Below are 20,416 nucleotides of genomic sequence, written 5' to 3' on the forward strand. Positions count from 1 at the left end.
GTCAGGGTCAAGGTGGAGGGCCTTCATCACAAACAAGTGATGTCTGAGATCCCATTAACTCTTGTATTCAGCAGCAGATTTCTGTTCAAATAAAGTGGAGATAAAAGGCAGCAACAATATGCTGTTAAATCAAAGGCCTTTCAAGTGAAATTAGACTACAGAGACACTGAGGGATGCATCTACGGCTCCTGATGCACATAAAGAGGTGCTGATATCTAATTGGAATTTTTAAAGTAATCGCGTCTTTGAAGTAATTGCATCTTTGATGTAATCAACAAACAGGCGATTTATTATGCAACGCTTTGGCAATGGGTTTCTTCATTTGTACGGCTGCTTACATGATTAATGTACAGTAATCCACTTCATCTCTTTAACTATGAATTGCTTCTTTATCTTTCATAAGCAGTCTTCTTCTTCGTTGTTTTTGTTGGGACATTTCATTGCACATTGCCACCGAGAACCGTTCATCATAAAAGCTTGAAACACGTGTAAGATTCAAGCATTACAGTTACCTAATACTAACAGTACCTCAAGAGGTCATGAACTCCACACAGGTTACCTGAAATAATTACTCACCATTTCAGCATATATTGCTAGTTTTGAGATAAATGCATCATAAATATCTCCTGGGATTGATCATCATGAAGATGAAAATGAGTGGATGACACACTGGTAGAGTATACGTCACTAACAAGGAGCCATGGGTACTTCAGTCCTCAGCAACACAACCTTTGACATCATCATAAAGTTGTTTGTTATGGGAACACATTATTAGGTTATGACTTTGGCACATGAAGATGTATATTGTAGTGCAGTGATAGTCCTAAAACCTAAATTATAAATATAATAAAATATAATATAATACACACACTGATGCCCCTGTAGGGGCAATCGTGCTTCAGCACGGTACAGGACAACTGGGCCTAGTGTGAGTGCGCCCTTTGGTGTCATGAAGCCATACTAAACTGAACACCTGATATCAACCTTTTCACCAGTTCAGGCTATTCTGTCCGAAGCTCTGAAAGAGCACACATATTCAGATTAAATACATAAATCAAAGTTCAGTTGATCACAGATCTGTTACCTCTCATTCTAACTTTGAATTGATTCCCTAATGATTTATCTTAACACGAAAAGTTGGCTATATTCTTGTGTTGTTGTGTTCCTGCACCTAAACACACGTGTGACTAGTTTTCCTTTGAACAAAAACATAGCTGCGTGTTATTCGATCTTACGTGAATGTGTGTGATTTTGTGTATGTGTCTGTGTGCGTGGTTGTCCCACACATGCATGTACACACTCGTCTGTCTCAGCTAAGGTAATTATGTGTAAGTTGTGCGAGTGGATGTGTGTGGTGGGGTGAGGAGGGGGCCTTTTTTAAATACAGAGACCTTGATAATTATGGGTTAAATGAGTGCTCTCAGCCAGCCTCCCTGAGTGTGTGTAAAAAAAGGAAGGCGCAGCTAAAGCCACTTCAAGGCCGGCTAATTACCCCGAGGAAGAGAGGAAACATAAATGGACGATTTTGTGGCTATAATGTTTCAGCAAAACGGCTACACCAACCTCAGCACGTGAAACTGAGCCACAGCGACGTTTGAACACTCCTAGCAGCCCTGCGTGTGTGTGTGTGTGTGTGTGTGTGTGTGTGTGTGTGTGTGTGTGTGTGTGTGTGTGTGTGTGTGTGCATACATATGTGCAGGATATGCTGAGAAACAGTATAGGTGTTTGTATATGTGCACTGTAGGTTTGTGTTATTGACTATAGTTGCAGTCGTCTAACTATGATTTAAATGATAAATGAAGTTACACAGCTGCGTGTCCTGCATAGATGTGCACTGATCGTTTTCTGCTGCGGTGGGTCTCAGTCCAAGTCTGAGTCATCAGTGCACAAGTCATAATCCGGTCAGTCAGACTCCAGTCCGATTCCTGGACTTGAGTACTCAGACCCTGGCATAAGGTTTAATGAAGTGTTACCATGATGACATGTGTCTCTCAGGGACATCAGTGTTTCCTCTGATTTATCCTGCCAGGTGACCAAGAGCCACGCTGCCTAAATCTTTCTATATTTCTTCTTCTTCTTCTTCTTCTTCTTCTTCTTCTCAACCAATACTTCAGGTTAATATTATTAACCTGACGCCATCTCCAACCTGCTCCCAAAGCACCACCTCCCCTGCACCCTCCAACCTCCTTCCTTCAGACTCTTCTGTACAGAGGAAGTGACTTTTCTTTTCTGTGTCTCACTTTATTAAATAGTTTTAAGCAGTTTGATCCTTACTCTACAGCAGCTGTGTAGCTTACACATGAGATGCCTGTTTGTGCGTGTGTGTGTGTGTGTGTGTGTGTGTGTGTGTGTGTGTGTGTGTGTGTGTGTGTGTGTGTTTGCATGCGGAGTGAAGATTTTGATGGGGATAGAACAGGAGCTGCTTAAAGTGTGTGTGTGTGTGTGTGTGTGTGCGTGTGTGTGTACATGTGTAAATGTGAAGTGTAGCCATGGAAGCTCTGACTTAAAGTGATAAGGTATTCACTTTGTAAGTCAGCAGGAGGCCCAGGAAGAAGCAACAGATCTGCTCCTCTGTAGTGCTGATGTTACACACCAACATACTCATTCTGATTGACCTACACAGAAAGACACACACACACACAAAATACATAGAGGCTTGTCCATCATAGTGTACAAGTAAAAAATCTTTTCCAAAATAAAAGTCTTATACCTGAAAATCAGCAGCTCTGCCCAGTGTTCAAAGAATTGCTCAGACACACTTGTACTCCAACGCACATTCACACATACACAGATTTGTCCATCAGTCCACATCCATTCACACACATACACACACGGTTCAAACCTATGCAGTGTAAGTGTGTCCAGGCTGCCTGGTTATAGCTGCAAACCGCTGTGACGTATCATGTGTCAGCCAACATGCTGTGAGCATTAGCAATAACTGGATTTCACGTAAGTTATTGAAAGCCATTTGTAAACAGAAACATGAAAGCAAACAAGCTCGCACGCAGACTCACTTGATCATCAAAGGCTTATCGATCAAATGGGCCTCCTCCTCCTCCTCCTCCTCCCTGCTCCACTGAAGACCAATGAGAGCAAAGTACAGACCATTTGTTTGTTCTAAACCCATGTTTAAAGTGTGTGTGTGTGTGTGTGTGTGTGTGTGTGTGTGTGTGTGTGTGTGTGTGTGTGTGTGTGTGTGTGTGTGTGTGTGTGTGTGTGTGTGTGTGTGTGTGTGTGTGTGTGTGTGTGTGTGTGTGTGTGTGTGTGTGTGTGTGTGTGTGTGTCTCCTCTTAAAGATTTCTTTCCAAACTTTGTAAAAACAGAATTTAACAGCAACCATTTACTGATTGAGTCGTGGCAATCTGCTCCTCTGAGGTTATTGCACATGTTCATTATTCTGAACTTGCTAGTTCTGCTGACATTTTACATCACAACCAATTGTTTGCAAAAAACGTGTGTAAAGAAAGAAGATGTTTGTTTGTGTTTGATTGTTTTTCTGTGTTTTCACTCAGCAAAAGAAGACCCCCGTAACAATTTGGTGAGTGAGAGAAAAAAATGTGCACGTCATAATTTTGATCTAAAACATTATTTTTCTGTTCTGTCAACAGTCAAACAAAGTGTCGGTGGTACAGCAGTCTCATGGGATGCACCCTCTGACATCTCTCCTGCCCTACAGCAATGAGCACTTCAGCCCCAGTCCTCCACACCTGCCCACAGACATGAGCCAGAAAACAGGTGAGCACACACACACACACACACACACACACACACACACACACACACACACACACACACACACACACACACACACACACACACACACACACACTCATACAAGAAAGGCATTTATTTACACATACTCACAAAAAGACACACATGGCTGTCATTACTGTTTTTTTGTTTTTTTAGTAGTACAGAATGACACACATTTCTGCAAGAGATACACCTACAGAGTTTTTACTGAAATCTTCGTCCACGTACACACAGGAATATGTTTGCATTGTCCACACATTATCAACACAAATGCATCTCACACACACACACACACACACACGCACACACACACCCATTGCCCCTTTTACCAGAAACAGACACACAAAATGTAATATGACAAACGTAATGGATTCATGATTTCATTTTATTCTTATTTGTGTTCCTTTTCCAAAACACACAAACACACACACATACACACATACTCATACATTACATTCATTTTTTGCCAACCTCACGTCCAACCCCTCTATACTGGACGCACACACACACACACACACACACACACACACACACACACTCACACATTCATGCACGCACACAGTGTGTGAAGTGGCAGCTTCGGCTCCGTCAGCCTGTGGTGGTTCTATGGCTGCTCTGAAGTGGCCTGCTCCTCTGAAGGGACCGCCAGCCACACACACACACACACATACAAAGATGGAAACAATTAGAGTGACAATCGCACAAGTCATCACTGCAGCACACACAAGGTTCTTCTTAGCAAGCGCTGTGCATACAAACACACACTGCTACTCTGTTTGAAAGTCACAAACAAACACACCCTGACATTTAAACACTGCAGGAGTTTGGACTTTTAGTGCAGGCTGGAAGGGTGGCAGGACTGTTTGCTCCATCCTTGATTTCTTCAGTTCACACTTTTTGCATGTGTAAGATATCGAGATGACTCACCTGAAATCAGTGTCAGCATGTCAGGTCGGATTGACATTGAATTTGCAAAGCACACTTATTGTCCAAAGAAGATTAACCATAAACATATTAAAGTCAAGAGGAGCTTTACTGTTCTTTACTTTATATGTAGAAAAAGGTAAATAAAGTTACAAATGATGCTCCACACACACACACACAGTCAGACATACACACACACACACACACACACACTGCTACTCTCCCCCGCTGGCTCAGCTGATCCTGTCTCACCCCTGTAATGCCTCTGTTACTATACCTCCAAAGGCGGTACAGGGGTGATCACTTTGTCCACCCATTACAGCGATATGATTTCAATAAAAGTAAGAACTTTTTTCCCATAGAGGAGAGAACCAAATAAACAAACACAAACCTCAAATGAACAAAAGTCTTTTCTTGTCTCAGAGTCTCTGATTAGATATAGAAGTGTGACCTCAGGCATCTTCTGCCTGCTGCATCTGGAAATCCCCTTTATCCTTCAAAAAACGCTCTCCCTGTCTGGTCTAGACTATTTGTGTGTGTGTGTGTGTGTGTGTGTGTGTCTGTGTGTTTGCGTGTTACTGTGATAGGGGTTTGAAGCAGGTGGCTCAGTCTGTCATTATGAGCTGAGTCACAGTACTAGCATCAGCCATGGACACACACACAAACACACACGCACAAACACATACCTCACACCTGGCTACTGCACATATCTTTCCCATTCAAGAACATGCATTACACACACACACACACACGCACACACGCACACACGCACACACACACACACACACACACACACACACACACACACACACACACACACACACACCCATACCTCATGTTACATCTAATTTTTCAGCCCTAGAGGTTTAGGGTTACCTCATCAGTGATGTCATTTTTCAGCACACCTATCTACTCCACTTTGACTCTACTCAAACTTTTACCTGAACCAATGAGCTCAACATGGATCCTAAACGTGCATCACCTGATGACAGGAAGTCTGATGGTTATCAGAAATACCATCTCTATAGGTCGTGGCCTCTGCAGACAGATTACTAAGAAGACAGAGAAAAACTAAAATAGTGTTCTATCTGTCTGGGCTGCTGATGTTGAACCTGTTTTGTTTTTTTTATTCAATATAGTTTAGTAATTAATGAATTCACAGGCAAAAATAACAAAAATCTTTTAAAAGCCAATACAAAAACCCCACATTTGAACATCTCACAACCCCTTAGATTTATTATGTGACTTCCGGGGGGTGGGGATCTACTGGCTAAGATACAACTGGCATACACAATGTAGCTGTTTAGGGGTCTGCTTTTTATGTGCATTAATTATTATATTTATATCTTAGCATATGGTGGCCAGCTGGACACATTCACAATATCTCTGCTGAGGCATTTAAAAGCCTTATTGATGCTTTCTTGTGGATGGTGGCTAACATGAAAGCCAGTTGCGATATTTTAGTACCTTATTTTTTGTTTGTTCAATTCAAAGTCTTGGTGCTTCTTTGACAAACTGTTTTCCCAATCTCCCCACAACAAAATGCTTGAATCAAGACCTGATTTTTCTGAACAAACTTCTCCAGATGTCTTTAACATGTGATTTTTGGTCCTTTTCTCTTTTGTCCTCATATTCTACATTAGCTCTTGTGAGGCACTCGGGCAACATTTTGATTGTCTTCCTTTTTAGAAGCAAATGATTAAACTTGGTTGATGGGTTGAAGTCGCTATCTCTGAACATTTTGAATGAATTCACATCTTTTGATTGTTGCTTTTCTGTGAATAATTGTCAAATTCTACTTCAACATTTCCTTGGGGTTTACCTTTCCACATCCACCATAATCATTTGATCTCTTGTAATTCTAGTGCTTTGCCAGATTTTTCTCTCCCTCTTTCCGGCCTATAATTATACCACACATGCATCTCTTACATGTCAGGGTTGAAGAGAAAATCAGAGATATGATTACTATTCCTGTTTTCCTTGCTTTCATCTTTGTTTTTGCTTCGTCTCTCCGTCTACATCACCAACGATGGGTGAAATCCCAAATAGGACTTACAGTTTAAAAGTTTATGACAACAGTAAAAGTTATGTCATTTACTATATCTGTCTATTTTAACGTTTGATTTCAAATAAATCTATTTTTTTTCTCCACTTCCAACTGGCTATAGAGGTAGAGAAAGATCTACAACAAATCAGTTTCAACGTCTTGGGCATAAAATAAGAGAATAATGCAGTCCCTTCAAAATTCATTTGTAACACATTTTCTTAGAGCTATGATGATGAAAATAATTATTTAACTGAAGCTGCAGTGAGGTCAGGGATGCAAGGATGCCAGGTGACATTGTTAAGACCTTGTTAAGATTCTTTTTAGTTTCACACCTGTTGCTGTATTCCCATGCAGACACACAGGATGTGTGTCAGTACAAAGTGAAAGCTGTGATGTCAGCGTTAAATCTGTAAACAAAGAAGTGCAGCAATGTGGAAAGAGAAGGGGGAGGAGGAGTTATTGGCTGTTTCGATAATGTTAAAAAGTCTTGTTCTAATCCATCTCATTTTGGTTTTCTTTTTTCATATTTTACATAAAATGTAGGTTTGACTTGTCTTTTAAAATGTTTTAAACATTTATATTTAAATCTAGAGTAAAGTTTACTTATTGTGAACACAGTTCATCTTTCTGATGCTCTGCTGTTTTACATTTCTGACCCAGTCACTTCAGTCATTTCTTCAGTCAACTAGAACAACACTTTCAACATGTGATGCAGAAGTAGTCAATCCAGCACCGACACTTTGCTCTGGGCTTCAGATATGACTGTGGTTTGAGACTAAATGGCGTAAGATAAACAAGAGAAAAGCAGAAATGAAACGTGTGCTGACTTTCACTCTCTCTTGCAGTTTGGACAGATTAACACTTACACCAGAGACTCATGTGGTCTTCAGGTATTACTGTACGTGTGCTGCAGAGGGAGTGTGAAGTTGTGAACAGTTTTCTTCACTTACATGAGCCCTATCTTGGACTCGAACAACATTTGAAGTATTTAAAAGAGGTATAGCTGCATCCTTTAGCGTAGTGCTCCACATAAACAGTCACTGATGTTTATTTGTCTGAAATGAATCTCTTTGTATTCATTTCGTCAAAATAAAGGGGGGGGAGGGGGCAGAGACTGGGGAGCCCTCTGCCCGTGGAGGTAGTTAAGACATGTAACGTAGCGCACAGCCAGTCACACACACTAAAAGACCTGTCCAAACACTGTTAGCACAAAAAGAACACAAAAGAATACAACAGCCTAAAAAACGTAAAATTATTTTCTGACCCGGGAGGTCCAGACCAGCACTTTGGGAACCGCTGGTTTAAAGTATCAAATTTATGTTTTCAATTAAGTTGAACTCTTAAAGTGAAAAATTTTTTAAACTAATCCCGTTCACTTAGAAATACTTTTAAGAATTAATTTCCAAAGTGCAACTTATTGTAGTGCTTCATTATAAATCAAAGTATGAAACAAAGAACAATATTACACCATTTTGCAGTATTTTTTTGGAATAAGACAGTTGAAGAGAGACGGGAAATGTTGGGAGGAGAGAGTTGGGGATGACATGCAGTGATGGGCTGAGGTCGGAAATCGAACCCACGGCATCTGCAATGAGGACTATTAGCCTCCGTACATGGGTCGGAAACATAACCGCTAGGCTATCCCTGCTCCAATTTGAATGCTAATTGAAAAGGTTTTTTTTACACAAGCTAAGATAATAAAATAATTAAAGCTGACTTCAAATCAAACATGGAGATGTGTAGAAGGATGCAGACGGGCTTATAATTAAATTCATTATAAACATGAGAGAGGGGAAACTATTGGAAATGAAATGCGATGACTAATACGAGAAAAATGAAGCTAGTCACATTAGACGTGGTTTTATTAGATGCCGTTTTAAACTGAGAAACAGAACTTAGATATCACTGTGACTGTGGATGTTTGGTCCAAACAAAACCAACTGTTCCTGTACATGGATAAAGATTAGTCATCACTCAATACCGCCATTACTGTAACAAAACACTACAAAGTTTCTTCTGGTCTCTGCCTCTTTTATGTCACCACACCGGCTGTTTGTCAAGTCATTTGAAGGCTGCAGTACTTGCACTCTCAGTGGTCATAAACACCACAGCACGTTATCAGAGCAGGAAGGCTATTTCAGCTCTGTTAACTCTCAGTTTAACGTGCACACCTTCTAATACTGAGCTAGTTTGACTCATATTGTTTTCCCTTTAAAGTTTTTCCCGCGATGCTGACGAGGAGAGCGTGAGATAGTCACTGTGGTTGTCTTTAGGTGGATGCTCTTAAAGGGGCATTCCAAAGAAAACTGCCCCTTTACTGCTGACAATTTCCCCTGCAGGTTTCCCAACAACAAAAATCTCTGATAGTGTCAAAACAGAAGCAAAAAGTGATTCAAAGAAACCTGCTTAATGTTTTCATCACATTCAAGAGTGATCATTTCAAACGTATGTAAATGAATTCTTATAAAAGCTGTTATTTAGCTTCATTCCCATCGTTGATATGTGATTATAACAGTGAGATATCTCTTTTCATGCTCAGCAGTCGGCTGAATTGAATCAAATGGAAAATGTTGGTGAACCTTTAACCTGTCAGTTTATAAATAGAGACAGAAAAAGTCATGGTAGCCTGAGGGCACATTCAGTCTGGTGTTCGTCCTCTGGCAAACAACCAAAAGGCCTCCATTGGTTTGTTGGAACAAAGTATCTGTGAAACGATGACGAAGCAAAGATGATGACGTGGTGTTTACTCTTAACCTGTGAGGCAGAAGTCCGACTCTTTTTAGTAATTATGGGAGCAAATCTTTTCTCACCGCAAAATGAGCTGCAGAAAAAAGTGCACAGGTACAAGCTGCTTTCTAGAATGTGTTGCTTTTTTCTGCACTGTCTGTATTCCTGCTTCCTTTGGCCTCCAGCTTCAATTAGTTCAGCTTTGTTTCCATAAACTCAAGTTGAAGTTGTCCATCAATTTAGCATCAAACTACTCCAAGAATATATAACTGCTACTAAATGGCAACTTGCTGAACCTTTTCAAACCTCACCATGATAAAAATGTGAATTGGTTTAAGATGTATGCTGCTTTTAGATTTCTCAACAAAATCATCTTTTTTTTCCACTCAACTTCAGGGGCGACAATACAATAATTAATGTTTTATATCAAATTGCACCTAAGGATAATACTCTAAACAAATCAAATGGATATGGACTACAAACATGGGCTTAAAGAAATCAGAAGAATCAATCAAGGTAAATGAAGAAAAGGGTTTTTTTTTACAGAGAAAGGAATGAAAGGATATACTCGGTCAGTTGGATATTTTTTGTGGTTTCATGTCCATACAAGCTGTAGAGGTGCTCACACTGTGAGACACATACCTTAAAAAAATTAAATATCTCTTCCAACTCATCACATTTCTACCAGATGTATCTCTTACTCGAGATAATGTGATTTTACAGGATGCAGCATTGTGCTTCAAAACAGCGGAGCCAGGGTTAAAACTTTTGAAGCATAAGTCCATTTGTTTGATGGTTTTCAGTGTTGGCGTCAACGCAGCACTCTGATAGAAATATATGCAGAGTCCGTGTTTTGTCTTGATGCGCTGACGTCATTCTGAACACAGCCTGAGGGTGAATCGGCCCTGTGTTTACAATATATGATGGACCTTTGGGTGAGTGTGTGTCTCGGTTGAACACATGCTGGTGAGAAAACTCCTCCATGATGTAATCGTGACACACCTAGATGAGTGATGGGAAGATGTTACAGCAGGAATCAATGATGCAGAAGTCCACTGTGCTTCATTATGATCTGACTTTGACTGTTTATTATCAGCTATTGTTTTAAGTCTTACTTGTTGACTAACCATTAACGTCTAGTTGGAAAGAAATTGAACTTGTGCTTTTGCTAAATCATTTTGAAGTGTTGTCATTCTCCATTGGCGGCAGAAAAATGTGCTTTAAGGCTTCTCAAGTTGAGAATGTGTATTATTTTGTGAAGCCTGAAGGTGGAAGTTAATATGAGTAGTATTAACATTCAGTGAAGGTTAGATACATGTGACATATTGACGGGATCGTTTCATCTTGGTGACATTTATCTGTCCAATGGAGGAGAAAACAACCATTGAGGCATTGAAGAACGGTAGAGACAGCAGGAGTAGAACATGAGAGTGGCTACATTTTTGACACAGACAAATGGACGATGGGAGAGGAAAGATGAAGAGTTCAGGCCTGTAATGAAGAACAGAAAAAGGGGAGGAAAATGAGAGGTAAAACGGTAAATAGAGGTGAGAATGAGGACAAAAGGCGTTAATGGGCCCGGACAGTAGAAGGGCAGAGGGTGTTGAGAAAACATGAGTGAGGAGGGGAGGGAGGGAGGGAGGGCGTGGTGTGCGAGACGGAGGGAGGGGAGGATAGATGGCAGTGGTGAGACAGGTCGGCTGACTCAGTCACATTCCTGTCGTCCAGATTTATAGTGGCTCGGGGTCCTGAAGCAGGCCCGGAGCCGTGGCCAAATTATAGTCATCTAGAGCATTCCTGTGCTGCAAACACAGGTTAGCAGCCGGGCCACGCTAAGTGCTAGGTGCTGCCTGTTGACAAATGACTTCCTTTGAAGGGCACAAAGAGAGGGAGAGAGAGAGAGAGAGAGAGATATTTACTGTGAGAGGGGGCAGAGTCGAGCCGTCTGTGTTTCTTTAGTTGGAAAACATTGTTGCTAAAAGTAGAGATGAAGTGATGTTTGTTGGTGTGCATGTTTGGGTGTGTGTCTACCCATATCTGTTTGTGTGTGTTTGAAATGTGGGTACCCACAATGAACCAGTCAAACCAACTGGCGACATGGGCTCCCAGTGGAGGGTCCATACACACATGCACACACACACACACACACACACACACACACACAAAGCATCTTCCCACATAAACACAGCATCATTCCTCACTCACTCAGAAGGGAACAGGAGTGTGTGACCCGTGTTATTAAGGCCATCTCTGCATTTAATACCAGGTTCCCAGACTACTAATAACCCTAATAACCTGTCAGACCAGGGGCCAAACCCAGGGGCTGCTGACCTGACCCTAACGAGTGTGTTTGTGTTTGTGTGTGCATTTTCAGGACTAAAACACAGAGGAAATGCGACAGTATTTAATGTGTTTCCATGTCACCTTTGACTTAACAAAATGCAAAAAGGAAAATATTGAACACAATCATGTTAATGTGTGTGTGTGTGCGTTTCTCGCAGGCATTCACAGGCATCAGTCCCAGGACCTCTCAGGGTACTACTCCCTCCCTCCAGGCAGTGTCGGCCAGATCACTCCCTCCATGGGCTGGTGAGTCTCTCTCTCTCACACACACACACACACACACACACACACACACACACACACACACACACACACACATATCTTTGCATGCTGTGACTCACAATGACCTTGTTCCAACTCTCAATCCTTCCCTAACATTAAAGGATGACACAAGGTCCGCCTTTAACAACATGAAAACTGAAATATAGCTGAAACCTTGAGTTTATTAGCTTTAATATTGATAGAAAGAACACCAAATATCATCCATTACCACAACTGAAAAAAGTATTTCTTTATTTTAAATCAGAAATGGCCTAAAGTTATCGCTGGCTTCAGACTCAGTTTCCCTTTTCTTGACATTTAATTGGCCCAACCATTGGTGGATTAAATATGAAATAAAATATGAGAATCAAAAAGTAATGGACAGTGAAAGATGACATCTGTTGAAGGTATTACCTGAAGCAACATTCTGAAATGTTTTTAGTAAACATCATCAAGTGATCATGTATCACTCAACAATTAAACACATTAACTTGCCTTCTATTTGATTCCTTTCTCTCTCTTTTTAAATAAACTGAAAACTTAAAGGATCAGATTATACAATGTATTCTACTATGTCAACTTGCACTTTTATAAACTCTGATAAGTAAGTAGGTGAGAAAACATTTAGCCACATAATCAAAAGAAAATCATCAGTTGATGAAATAACAGATTGCTTCACCAATGTCCGGTATTTTCTCACCGTTGACCTCATGTAACCTCTGAACCCTGAAACATTAATTTCTCCAAAACCCTCCTTACAGCCTAACTACCCTTCCTGAACATCATCATCATCATTATTCTCATCATCTCAGAGCGTACGAGCAGACGCACTCTGACCCCGTCAGTGTTATACGTCACTGTCTCACCTGGTGTCAGAGTAGCTAACCCAGGGCAGCAGGACTGTGTGTTGCCATGGAAACCTCCTCCTTTAATCCTCTGTGTTTGGAACTCGCTACTTGAACTTGTGAACCCTGCTCAAAAACAAAAGGAACAACTGAAAATGATAGGTCACCCATAAAAGTGTGAAGTAAATAAAAATCTATTATTTAATAATAATAATGATAATAATAATTTATACTTTATTGATTCCACGAGGGGAAATTCGTTTTTACACTCTGTTTAGTAAACATTTACTGTCTAAAGGCGGTAAAATAAAATCATCCATCCAGTGTTTTTACTGACCAAAATCAGATTGACAATAAAGATTCTTCATGTGGTTCAAAACTTGGATGTAGTTTGGAATGAATCACCAGTGAAGGAGATGAAAGACACAAGTCATGCAATATCCTTCAACATGTTTTCCCTCCTTTATTCCTACTTCCCGAGCATTCTGGGAAATGTTGGCACATTCAGGTAGATTTCTAGATCACAAGAAATGAGTGAAGACCCTGGAATGAAATATGATAACGAGCCTGTTTTCAGCTTTTATTCTTCTGCGGTACAACTCCTCTCTGCAGCGCTGGTCGTCTGCAGCAGCCACATCTGTTCCTCATTGTGTCCTTCCATTCGTTGTTTCCATCATTTCTGCATCCACTGTGAGCTTGGGATGTCATGCTGGTCGATTGTGAACTTATAATGTCAGGCTTCCATTGATTTATGGATCAACGCAAATCCATTTATTAGAACCTACAGTATCTGTGTCTGGACCAAATCCCCTACAGGAGCAGTTAAAGGCTTACATCAAATGTCATATTTGAAAAGACAGCTTAAAACGCTGCATGATCATCTGCCTACATATGTGTTTATGTTTTTTATCCATGTTTCTGTAGGATGAGCTGTCGGTCCCCAGACGTGTCAGAGCGTCTGTGATTTACAGGCGTTGTATCTTTTCCTCACACTTCAGTATGGATATCCACAAACATTATTAACAGCTAAGCTCCTTTAACCCAGATTATCTTCTTGTTTTAGGCCCTTGTAGCGTGTTTCCTTGTAGAAAGAGGAGGAGGAGAACGAGGAGAATGAGCCATCAAATGTCAAACTGTTGTTTTCTTTTGTATCGACTGTTAGCCTGCCCTCTCCTCTATGTCCCCCCCATGACCACCTCCATATGTGCCCCCGGCCTGTTGGTGTGTTTTTATAGTTTGAAAAGATGCAGCTCTGCTGTGGAGGGAGCATGAATCTCACAAACATGTTGCATTATTAAATACAGTGTGAAACAAGAACTAAAGAGGATGTTTGAAAAGCTTCTTTAACAGCGCAGAGTGAGTACTGTATAGCACGGCGTCTGAAGGAAGAGAGGCCTGGATCATCATGGGAAGGAAGCTTATCGGTACAACTTGTTTTCTGAAACATGAATTAAACCGAACTAAACATGGAGGGTGCATGTGTGAACGCAAACAGCTGAATTTTGAAACTGAAACTAACTTTATTCTGCCAGCTATTTAGTACTCAGGGGAGCCTGGGACTCAGGGTGAACCGGTGTGTGAACACAGCAGGTAATATTCACAGCAAATAAGTTGGCAGGGTGAGCAAGTTTTTTGTTTGGCTTTGACTCTTTACTGCTCGCCTCATTTGTCCTAACATTCATGCACTGTTGCGTCTGTATTGTGGAATCCTCCTAATACATGTTGTAGTGATATAGACACAGAAACAGGGACCTCCATCCTCTGCACTTCTACAACCTGTAGAGTGTATCAGGTTGTGGAAATGTGTCTTTCCTGCATATCTCCCACTGTGAGGTGCGAGAGGCAAGCTCCTGAAAATATCCGGGCCTGAATGTAGGAATCCATGTGTAAAAAGGACTTCAGTGAGGCGTTGAGGCCTGCGTGTGCCACAGTTTCCAGTGAAATTAGAAAATAAAGCCAGAAATCTCATTTTATTGACACACTGCTCCTTCAACAATCAACTGAAGAGCAGGATAGTATATTCAGTGTTTTTTAAATTCTTTTTGCTACAGAACAGTTTATGATGGAAATCAGTGGTGAAAGCTGTCCCGCATTGCTGTCATACACTGATACGTTCATGTTGCATCTGAACCTTTACATGTACAGTGATGTAAATACTATGTCGTCACTTGTAGTCCAAGTCTAACATAGAAAATGCTCCTGTTTAGTGTTTCATTCTCAGCATGCCTCTGTGCAGCCATGCCTTTCTCATCAGAGGTATTTTTCTGTTTGAGAGAATGTGGCGTCAGCATCACTCAGCAGCATGTTCGACTCATATGACGGTATAAATGAGGGCTGGTCATTTAAAGTCATTACATACACTGATGCATTAATGATCAATTTATATGTTTTGAATCTTGGACCTGGTGTTTTTGAGCTTCTTGGTGAGATAAAAAGCAGACCAGTGATCTTCGGTTCTCTGCAGCTGACGCCCTCTGCTGCTGGCCTTTACTGCACATGTAGAGCTGCCTCCTGCTTAATGAATATAGACAAGTTAGTGTGATGGTGATGATGATTGTACAGGTGATTTAATTACTGGATGTGGATTGAAGTTTTTGTCACTGCATACATTGTTACATCAGGATGAATCAGTTAAGGGGGATGGTTGAATTGGCTCTCAGGAGGTAGAAGTGTGCTTTTATACATATCAAAGGCTCGTGGTTACATCCCATCCCCGCTCGCTCTCGACCTCCCGCGGTGTGTGTGAGTGTGTGTGTTTCTGCTACCGGTAAGCCACGTATTGACACACAGCTGTCAACAGTGCTGTTCTGGAGCTCCGCAGGGGATCACCTCGCATCCCAGGATCCCAAGAGCTTCTACAACAAAGTTGTTTTTAAGCATCAAAATGCAAGATTTCACAAGAAGGAGCTTTTAAGAATTGATTGATGCTGAAGTTTTTTTTTGTTTTTTTTTTATAAAAATGGCTTGTTGCAAAAAAAAAAGAAAATATAGCAATGTAAAATAAGCTGAAGGTTTAAGTTTCTCCTAAAACTCAAAGCAACCCATGTAAATGTTTTTCTAAATAAGAGAAAGAACGTAAATCACAAAAACAAAGAAGAAATGTTTAAAGAGATTTCCATGTTTTCTCACTTCCCCAAAACAGTACCTATGTCACAGGACAGCTTGAGTGTTTAACTTGTATTTGATTTTCTTCCCATTTTAATTGTGATTTTAACCAAAGATTGATAATAATGAATTAACACTGAGCTAAAAGGGGGAAACTCAAAAAGGAATAAAAATCGTTCTACCTGTAAATCTAAAGGGCACAAACTGTGGCCGTCTCTCCCCTCTGCTGTGCTGTGGCAGGCAGAGTCAGCCAGTCTACCCCGGCCTGTCCCCCTGTGGATTCAGGCAGCCCTACTCCTCCAACCTCCCCGGCTCCTCCTCCTACTCCAGGTATCGTAGACAGCTGGTCGGACCGAGCCAGAAATTAATACACAAAAGTACGCTTTGCATCTTCAGCTGCTATTTTGTAGCACTTTCAGGAGGTCTGAGCAGGAGTTCTCTGTGCGACATGTTGTTCAGCTTCTGTGTCTGCTTTCATTGTGGGAGTCTCTTCAGAGCCAGTGTGTGTCCGTAAGCAGGACTAGTTCAGTGTTTTTCTGCCAAAGCAAGCTGAGTTAATGCAAATAGCTGAGCCTTTCACTGCTACAAAAAAAGGTGACATCCCAACACTCAAACACTTCCTCTTCACCTTCACTACCCTCACAAAGACATGGACTGCTTTGTATTGCTTCTTCCTGACTTTCATCTCCTTTTTTTCTTCTTTCTGTGTGTGTGTGTGTGTGTGCTCCTGGTCTTTGACACGTAATTATGAAACTAGATTCATAAAACAAGCAGACATATTTTTTTTTGTATTTCAAGGACATTGAGAAACCCTGGAAATACAAGCTTTGTGCCCCTGCTTCGAGTTTGAAATATCTGCACTGCCTTCATATTATTCAGCAAAGGGCTTTTTGTGCTGCAACTCCAAATCGTCATGTTTGATCCTGAACCACAGAAAAAGATCTCCTTAAGGACACGAACAGAATAGAAGTCAGTGATGATGCTGTGTCGCTGCAGTGCTTTGCCGGTGTGTCAGGTTGTCTTCTGAGTCTCAAACATAACTCACAGCACCCAAAAACATCAAGAAGCCGTCTTAAAGTTTCTCTTTAGAAAGATATCATGCTACACACTGTTGGTGGGTATTTTAACAGTGGCTGTGTAAATACTTTGTCACATATTAAATATACCAAACAGTATTTCAGTCACTCTATGAAGTCAATTACTGCATTCAAAAACTGCAAGACCCATTTTTTTTCTTTTGATCATGAATCAATCAAAAAGTGTGGATATTAAAAAAAAATTGATAATTTCACTGGTCGCTCAAAGAAGATGTATCCTCTGTTTTCGCTATTTTTGAGCTACTAACTACATGCAGGTTACAACAAATAAAATAAAAAAAACATCACACTCATTCCAGCTGATGCGAGTAGCTGGTTCTTATTACCCCCTCGTTGTCAGGGTCTCATGTTGTCCCTTTTATCCCCACAGTTTGTAAAGGTGTTAAAAAAAACAATCTAATGGTGGATTAAGAAATTATTCTTTGACTTTTTGTGAGGATTTTTGTTAGTTGTATCGACTGAAATCCGACTTCACGCAGGACTACAAGATGTGGAGGAGGATTTGTCTTTCTTGTAGTAATGCTAGGGCGTCCTCTAGTGATGACAACTTCAATTACACATTGTGACTGTACTCTAAAGAGAGTCCTCAGGATGAACACTAGCCACCAGTCATGTTTTTTTTTAAATATATTTTACTTATCTTCTAGAGAGCTTCTGTGTCAGTCAGTAAACATATGTTCATTCAGGCAGGTTTCTGTTAAACGTTCGCCACTCTAGACACTTGAGAAAATGTATGGATTTCCTCTCTGGTTCAGCCAAGCCCCGGGGAAATGTCACAGCAGTCACCACGTTGAAGATCCACCTTAACACTGAAACAATCAGGCTTGTCATGCTTTCCAGCTCATTGCTTACAATCAACTGTTGCTTTTGCTTTGACGCTCACCGTGCTCTCTGCCCGCTGATTCAACACATTTCCCTCCAACTGATGAAACCTTTGTTTCTGTCACTCTCTTACCTTTCGTCCTCCAACCCCTCCTTCTATCCTCCTCCTGAAACAGGTTCCCTCACTCTCTGATGCTGGGCCCATCAGGCATGCATCCTACAGGGATCCCCCACCCAGCCATAGTGCCCCCTACAGGCAAACAGGAACATGACCATTATGACAGGGGCATGTATGCGTAAGTATTGTCAATTATAATAATCTTTAGGATTCTAAACCAAGCTTTTATAAGCTAGAGGCAGGATACAGTTAGCCTAGCTTAGCACAATCACCAGGATCAGGGAGGCACCTCTCGTTAGCACATTGTCTTGTGCAACAACCAAGGTGTCAAGGTGTAGTGTTAGGGTTGTAAAATGTGCTGGACTATTTCTTGGTAAGGAGCTGCTACTTCCTGGAGACTTGTCTTCACTGTGAAGATGCTAGGCACCCTGCAAAGCCAGACTGAGTTCCAATTTTAAAGCTAAGCTAAGTGAATGGTCTGAAGCTTCATATTAAACATACAAGTCTGACAGTGCTATGTATCCTCTCAACTAACCCGCAGTGAGAAAGTGAATATGTTTATCTGCCAATTTTTCTTTAACAGCTTGTGTTTTATGTTTCTGTTTATTCTTATGATTTTGGTGACTGGTAACAGAATGTATGTGGGCACAACACCATGTGTAAACTCTTGTACAGCTTAGTTATTAAAATCGAGAAATCTCCGATTTTAAATGAAGTACTTCGGAATCTCTCTCTGTCTCCTCTAAATTCTATCACTGTTCTTTTCCTTCTCAGGAAGCCGCAGATGGAGGTCAAACGGGAGAAGGAGCCCAAAAAGCCGGTCATCAAGAAACCCCTGAACGCCTTCATGCTCTACATGAAGGAGATGAGGGCGAAGGTCATTGCAGAGTGCACATTAAAAGAGAGCGCCGCCATCAACCAGATTCTGGGACGAAGGGTAAGGCGTACACACACACACACACACACACACACACACACACACACACACACACACACACACACACACACAACTTAACAAGAGCTAATCCTGTTTCCAGGGCAGACTATAATTTCACACATGAGGAACATAACAGGACTATGGTAATGCTACTGAGGTCATATAACAACACAGACAGGTGGTACAGTGATGCAGCAAAAACAACACAGTGTACAGTTTTTTCATAGACCTCATATGTAAAACAAGATCAAAATGTTGAAAAAAAAAATGTGTCTTTGTGTGTTCCCAGTGGCATGCGCTGACCCGGGAGGAGCAGGCGAAGTACTACGAGTTGGCCCGGAAAGAGAGACAACTCCACATGCAGCTCTACCCGACCTGGTCTGCCAGAGACAACTACGTAAGAACTTCTCTTCTTACTCCAATACTTCACTCCTCTTCCTTCAAAACATTTTTTTTTTTTTTTTAAATTGACAACTTCTCTTCCCTGAGTTGTTCTAAAGAAAACATATTTAGGGGGATGTTAATGTAAAAGTCAAGAAAGCACCCTCGCTCACTTTCATTTATTTGAACTTCCTTTCTTTCTGGTTTGTAAATTAAACCAAGAACCAATTATAAAAAGAAATAGATCCAATTAATCAGATCTTTTTGAAGAGTGTTTTTTTTTCTCTCATCCAGAATCTGAAGGAATTAATCAATTGACTGTCTTTACTTGCTACTGTCTCAAAGTCCTGCATGATTATCAGCTCCCAAACCTGTCAGTTCAATGTCATAGATCATATTTACAAACATTAATGGCATGAAGAGATCAAATCGGTCCTCTGAGATTACCGGAGGCAGTCAAACCTGTGTGATGCATGTGTTTTAGTCTGATGTGTTGGGGATGATCTGTATCTGGGCTGCTGTGTGCCTCTGACTTGTCAGTTTGCTGTTGAACTCTTGCAGGAGGCGGGCCTTAGCGGGGTCGCAGGGGAAAAGAGTAAAGCTGATTGGGTAGGGACACTTCTTATGGTGGATTTATGCCTCTGTGGTGGGAAACACTGAGTATGTGAAGAGCTGCATGAAAGGGGTTGTGGGTATTTCTGTGCAAAGTCTGCATGCACCTTCCAAAAATCCTGATGACTCACAAACAACAGCTACAATTTAGTGGAAAAGGAGAGAAAAAGAGAGAGTTGTAAAAGCAGCTCTGATTGGTCAGTTATAAATACATTTGCACAGGACCTTGCTTTTGAAGACTAGTAGTTATTACACAGAGGTATAAATCAACCCGTTTTGCTTAACTAACAGAGAGCAGGGCCGCATGGCTGGCCTCGCTGCTTCACTGCCTTAGATCTTTATTTATTTTGTTTATTTTTTTTTTGGGGGGGGGGCATCTTTTATTTTGTTATTATTAAAGCTAGACAACTAAGGCTCACATTATAGACATACAGACACATAATC

General features: G+C 41.0%; 1 protein-coding gene across 11 annotated transcripts in view; it reads left to right on the forward strand.

Moving 5' to 3' along the window:
* Nucleotides 1–20,416, forward strand: part of tcf7 (transcription factor 7) — a 62,025-nt gene that overhangs the window by 34,740 nt on the left and 6,869 nt on the right. For 5 of the 11 annotated variants that reach the window (XM_061055368.1, XM_061055374.1, XM_061055375.1 and 2 more), the window contains 7 exons: nt 3,609–3,735; nt 11,953–12,040; nt 16,246–16,335; nt 18,101–18,220; nt 18,817–18,979; nt 19,269–19,376; nt 19,922–19,969. In XM_061055368.1, the coding sequence (XP_060911351.1) occupies nt 3,609–3,735; nt 11,953–12,040; nt 16,246–16,335; nt 18,101–18,220; nt 18,817–18,979; nt 19,269–19,376; nt 19,922–19,969 (744 nt within the window). The remainder of the gene's footprint in view (nt 1–3,608; nt 3,736–11,952; nt 12,041–16,245; nt 16,336–18,100; nt 18,221–18,816; nt 18,980–19,268; nt 19,377–19,921; nt 19,970–20,416) is intronic. The other 6 variants (XM_061055369.1, XM_061055376.1, XM_061055378.1 and 3 more) reach the window with 3 other exon arrangements.

This window comes from Labrus mixtus, chromosome 14, assembly GCF_963584025.1.
Source record: "Labrus mixtus chromosome 14, fLabMix1.1, whole genome shotgun sequence".
Classification (NCBI taxonomy): Eukaryota; Metazoa; Chordata; class Actinopteri; order Labriformes; family Labridae; genus Labrus; species Labrus mixtus.